Source organism: Culex pipiens, chromosome 2 (assembly GCF_016801865.2).
Source record: "Culex pipiens pallens isolate TS chromosome 2, TS_CPP_V2, whole genome shotgun sequence".
Classification (NCBI taxonomy): Eukaryota; Metazoa; Arthropoda; class Insecta; order Diptera; family Culicidae; genus Culex; species Culex pipiens.
Window position 1 is genome coordinate 72,526,882 of NC_068938.1, and position 6,000 is coordinate 72,532,881.

Sequence of the window (6,000 nt, forward strand, 5' to 3'; positions counted from 1 at the left end):
TGCGTGCTCTTCGGTTGACATCCAGGAAGGAGCTTAACTAACTACATTTGTTGTTTTCTTGGTCAAAACAGTATATTTAGCTCTGGTTCCTTGCAAGTGTCCTTTTTTCTTACCTTCACGTTGGCTTGGTTGCATCATCATGATGACAAGTTGTGACCTAACTGGTGGCCTGAGGAAACGGTTCGTATTTCTTTGACTACCGAACCGGAAGATTGTAGAAGGTATTGTTTCGATTCACAGCATGATCAACTAGCTGTTGTGGATGTACCTCGAAAATCACTGAACGGGAGGTTTTTCTCCAAGTAGCCAACCATCATGAGTTCTACAGGAGCTATTCGGGAAGGCTGCAGCATGGTGGTTTAAGCCATAGCGTGATGAAATTCTATTCAAAGCCTCTTCAGGCGTCCTGCCGCGGTCCGGTTTGATGTGTTGTAGCTTTCATGAGGAGGTCTTGTGGAGTTAATTAAACAGAAATTATGGTTTAGTTTAAATATTTTATTGCGATGTTTCCATAAAACATATAAAATATGCTCTGCAAATCACACTAACCAAATAAATATCTCCCGGTTTCTGAATTGTTGTTCCCCCGTTCAAAGAACGGAAAAGCGTTAAAGAAGCTAGCACACTCCCCCGAGCCTAAAGGCTGCTGCACACCATCGTTTAAAACTATACCAGCGCAAACACCCGGTTTCGAAAGTAAAATTTTATCCCCACAATGTGGTCGTCCCTGGCGGACTCTAAAATGAAAGGTTCAAACACGTTCTTGTTCGATAGCTAAACAAATTACACCCTCTACACGGTTGAAACGATCAAATCTAGCTCGTCGGGCACTGGTTGGGATCGCTGAACGCGGCCGGATCTAGCGTGGGCAGGTTCAGGTTTCCGGGTGCGCCCAAATCCCCGACCAGATCGGCCGGTGGCTGGCCCAGATCCTGCATGCTCTGCATCATCTCCAGCACCTTTTGGAACCGCGTCCGCTTGACGTCGGCCGGATCGTCCGGTTTTTCCTTTTCCAGCTCGCGGCACACGTCCTCCATCAGCTTGAGCTGCTGCTCGTACCGTTCCTTGTCCTCCTTTGGCACCTTGTCGCCGTTTTCCCGCAGCCAGTCCGGATACTTGTCGGTGAGGTCCTTCAGACTCGGCAGCAGCACCTCGGCCGACAGCAGACTCTGCATCATCGTCTGCATGAACGGCAAAAAGGCGTTGTTTTCTCCGCTTTCGTTCAGGTCGATGTTCCCGAACATGCCGGCAATGTCCTCCGGGTTGAACGGCGTTTGCAGGTTCTCGCGGCCCTCGCTCAGACCCCGCAGTGCGTCAGTTATACTCTGACTAATCGACGGATCGACGCCTTCCGGCGCGGCCGCCACATCCGCTGGGTCACCCCGCACGGCCAACGCCGCTGCTTCCGCAATCCGCTGAAAGCCGAGCGCGATCTGTTCTGCGTCCACCGGTCCACCGGATCCCTCACCGCTGCCGCCCCCACCGAAAAGTGCTGCCATTTTCTCCTCAAACAGCTTCGTCTGTGAACTAGAAGTAAATCGCTGGAGTTTGCATCACCCTGATCGCCACTACGCTCCCTTACTTGATAAATTCCTCATTCCACAGCTGCTCCGTCGGAGGATCATCATGCTGCCCCTCACCACTGCCAGCGCCCGTCGTCTTCTTGTCCTCCTTGTTGAAATCTTCCAGGGCACCTGAGCAAAAAAAAGATAAAAATAAGTTACCCACAATTACATAATCCCATCGCGCCGATACTCACTGTCTAGCAGATCGTCCAACTCCTTGTCGTCGGATGCACCGCCCGCCGCTGGCTTCTTGTTCGCATCTGACATGACTGTAGCCTTTCCTCTACCCTGCTGCTAGAACCACAAGACGGACTTTAACCCGTGTGAGGCGCGCTTCCGGGTTTACTCGGACGATCTCCGTTTCTAGCTAATCTCTGCCCGACGACGATGACTAAGGCGGTGCCAGTTGGGGAAGGGTCTGCTGGATGGTGGGCAATATTTTCTTGTAAAATAGAACTATTTTTTCCTCAGTTTTCACGTTACAAAAAAAGGCACTAGGCAGAAGAGGGGCGGCCACCGCACGGAGTGAGGATGAGTATTTTGCACACACACTCCGACCACGGGAAAAGCGAAAAGAACTGACGGATCGCGTGACAGGTCAGTTGACGTAAACAAACCGGGCTGATGGTTGACGTTTGCGGGATTCGATCGGGTCAACACGGCTGACAGTTGGGTCACCTTTCGTTAAGTTTAGTTAACCCTCAGCTTCTAGACAGGATAAATCGACGGTAACATTTCAAAAGCCATCATTAACATTTTGACCCTTTCTGAGTTATTGCATATTCTGAAAGTACTCCTAATAAGCTACCTCTCCACCAAAAATGAGCAAAAGTTACTTCAGTAAAGTCTGTTTAATCATAATTTTAAATAAAGTAACATAAACAAAATCTCTGCCATCAGCAGTCCATGTTTATATAGCCCTGCCAACCTGTCAAATAAAAGACTATATGAACCCCGTGACGAAAAAAAGGCATCATGAAAAAAGCGCCATGTACATTCGGCGAAGAAAACGAATCATAACAAAGCGTCCCCCTCAATGACAGCAGGGTGATATAGACGTTAACAATAGAGATATCCACGGTTTCTGACATGCACACTTTGATACTGTGTTTACACTATTTTTACGCAGACATAGGCAAATCGAGTAGCCGAACTGGCCTGTAAAAACCAGCTGTTCACCACGTGCTCGTGGTATAACAAAGGACACAGCTGATTTTGGCAGACGAATCATTCTACTCGATTTGCCTATGTCTGCGTATAAATTTTGTTACAAACTAACACACTCTCGCGCGTGGATATCTAAATTGTTGATTTCTAAGGGCATCTCCAGCGCTGGGGTGCAAATCAAATTTGCACCCGGCTCATGAATACCGAGATCAAATTTGCCACCTTGAAAAAACTCCGTCATCCCCACCGCTAGGGTAGCAAATTTGCCACCGAAACAAGCCCACCGCGGGGGGCAAAAATGGGTTTTTATCATTTTTTGCTCTCGTTTACCTTCAAAATCAATAATTATGTGTTGATTCATGCCTAGAAATGCCAAAAGTTTATTTAACTTTTTAATCCTATTGAAAATTTCAAAGGATTTCATTTTTCGAAAATGTCGAAAGTTAAACCATTTGCTACCCAATTTGATTCCCTGTTAGTTTGCTCTCGAGTTTGCCCCCGAGTCTCCCACCGCGCGTAGCAAAGCAGGTATCAAATTTGATCTCAAGTTCATCTGTAGAAGAAAAATATGTGTCGGTACCTGTCGGGTACTCATTTTCTGATACCTGACAAGTACCGGCAAGCCGGGGGCAAAGTTTTGAATGCGTGTTTCGGAGATTTTTGTATGTCTGCTCTATGTATGATATGATGTATGATTCAAATATTCAAAAATTCAAAAATTCAAAAAATCAAAAAATCAAAAATTTAAAAATTCAAAAATTCAAAAATTTAGAAATTCAAAAATTCAAAAATACAAAAATTCTAAAATTTAAAAATTTAAAAATTCAAAAATTCAAGAGTTCAAAAATTCAAAAATTCAAAAATTTAAAAATTTAAAAATTCAAAAATTTAAATTTTAAAAATTCAAAAATTCAATAATTCAATAATTCAATAATTCAATAATTAAATTATTCAAAAATTCAATAATTCAATAATTCAATGATTCAAAAATTCCAAAATTCAATAATTGAATAATTCAAAAATTTAAAACATAAAAATTCAAAAAATCATTTTTTGAAATTTTTGAATTTTTCATTTTTTTTTAAATTTTTGAAATTTTTGAAATTTTTTAATTTTTTTAAACTTAAATTTTTTGAAATTTTTTAAAAATTTTAAAATTGTTAAATTTTTTTAAATTTTTTATATTCTTTAATTTTTTTTAATTTTTTAAATTTTTTAAATTTTTTCAATTTTTTAATTTTTTTTAAATTTTTTAAATTCTTAAATTTTAAAATTTTTTGAAATTTTTTCAATTTTTTGAATATTTTAATTTTTTAAATTTTTTAAACTTTTTTATTTTTTCAAATTTTTGAAATTTTTAATTTTTTTTTATTTTTTTTAATTTTTTAATTTTTTAATTTTTTATTTTTTTTATTTTTTTGAATTTTTTGAATTTTTTAAATTTTTTAAATTTTTTTTTAATTTTTTAATTTTTAATATTTTTTAATTTTTTTATTTTTTTTTTAATTTTTTCATTTTTTTATTTTTTTATTTTTTTTAATTTTTTTAATTTTTATGATTTTTTATTTTTTAAATTTTTTATTTTTTTTTAAATTTTTTAAATGTTTTTAAATTTTTTAATTTTTTAATTTTTTTTAAATTTTTTAAATTTTTTAAATTTTTTAAATTTTTTAAATTTTTTAAATTTTTTAAATTTTTTAAATTTTTTAAATTTTTTAAATTTTTTAAATTTTTTAAATTTCTTAAATTTTTTAAATTTTTTAAATTTTTTAAATTATTTAAATTTTTTAATTTTTTTTTTAATTTTTTAAATTTTTTCAAGGGGAAAACCACTCTGATCAAAGAGCCCTGGGCACTCCTGGGCAACATCGGGCACGTCATCGGGCACCCTAGGGCACACTCTCGGGCACCTTTGACTAAAATGTTGTCATTTACATAAACAGACAGAAACAAACATGACAATCAGATTTCAAAAATTGGTTGAAAGAATTGGTTTAGTTTTTCGGAATGTTTTCCGATTCAGGGAATTGCGTCGACGGAATTACTGACTCTCGTAGACGTGTGAAAAGCTCAGGTGATCAATCAGAGTTTAATAAAAAGGTAGCATATAGAGACCAATGTTTTCTAATTTGGGTTGGCGTATTTCAGTTTGGCCCCTCCATCAGTGAACATACACAGCGCGACAAATTAACAAACCCGACCAGGTCGTCCTGCCGGAAGGTTTCACTTGCATGACCGACGATCAGTCAAGACCACGGTCGTGCTGGGATAAAGGACTACGACACTGCAGTGAAATCGATAGCCAGTAAAGAAGGACCTCGACGAAATACTGAAAGTTGTGCTGAATCAGCTGTGTGGAATCCCACTGTCCAACGAGAGAATCGCCCAGAGCGGCGACTCCCTAGAATTGAGCCTCTAGCTCGGAACACTGATGACGACTGAATGCCGCGCTCGTCCGAGCTGTCAATCTGCGAAGGGGGACGTCGATATAAACCTTTACGCCGACGAGCAGCTGTAGCGTGTAGTCTACACGCTCAATAGGTTGCGTTGAAGTCCCATCCAAATATGCATACCACACATCCTCCCTCTACTCAAGAAAAATGAAAAAAGTCTAAACATCAAATGAAACACATTGTGATTTAAGAACTCGTTGTGGTTTATGTTGCCGTTTATTTACTGTGCAGTCATCTTACGAATATCAAGACTCGAAAAATGCCTCCTGGCTCGACTGAGATCCAAACTAAGCCAACTGGGTTGAGCGGCAACCACGCTTACCACCGGACCCGGACTTTAAATCATCTAGTTCTGATTTTTTTAATTATTTCTTTTTTTTTTTACCACATACCACGACTTCATCCCGTGGCCTTTAAGCGTCAAAGAGTAAAGTATGTAACCGTTTACATCCTGCGCTTCAGATCGCAGTGTTGGAAGAATCGTTTTGCCCGCCACTCATCCTGGCGGAAAGTAAATTTTTGCCAACAGTGTCCATTCCGAAACAGTCTTACTAATACTTGCGGACAACGCATCGATCCTCTTTTTTGATCAACTGAGACGAAAGGGCTCGAGGCACGATCGATACGGTCAAGCTAGTTGCTCTTCAACCGTATGCGGGTACTAACCGTTGAGCAAGGCCAACTCCAAACCAAGCCTAGTGCGTGAAGAAAAGTGCTTAATTAGAAAGTCCTCCGAAATTGTAAAGATCCTCCAATCAACCACCAAGACGACCTTGTAACCCTATATCGCCGCGTTGAATGAGCCTGTTTGTTTG

The 6,000-nt window shown here is 39.2% G+C and overlaps 1 protein-coding gene across 1 annotated transcript; it reads right to left on the reverse strand.

Moving 5' to 3' along the window:
* Positions 1–480: 480 nt before the first annotated feature.
* Positions 481–2,144, reverse strand: LOC120422731 (peroxisomal biogenesis factor 19). The gene is made up of 3 exons (XM_039586273.2): positions 1,760–2,144; positions 1,583–1,694; positions 481–1,527 (listed from the first exon to the last, which is right to left on the reverse strand). The coding sequence occupies exons 1-3, from the start codon at positions 1,830–1,832 to the stop codon at positions 816–818; spliced, it is 897 nt and encodes a 298-aa protein (XP_039442207.1). The 5' UTR covers positions 1,833–2,144; the 3' UTR covers positions 481–815.
* Between the last annotated feature and the right edge of the window lie 3,856 nt (positions 2,145–6,000).

What these genes read in the sequence shown, in the direction of transcription:
- LOC120422731 (XM_039586273.2), bottom strand. Translation starts at nt 1,832, where the DNA reads ATGTCAGATGCGAACAAGAAGCCAGCGGCGGGCGGTGCATCCGACGAC. An exon ending in GTTGGACGATCTGCTAGACA is followed by an intron (nt 1,695 to 1,759) that starts GTGAGTATCGGC and finishes TTTTTTGCTCAG; the next exon opens with GTGCCCTGGAAGATTTCAAC. An exon ending in TGGAATGAGGAATTTATCAA is followed by an intron (nt 1,528 to 1,582) that starts GTAAGGGAGCGT and finishes ATTTACTTCTAG; the next exon opens with TTCACAGACGAAGCTGTTTG.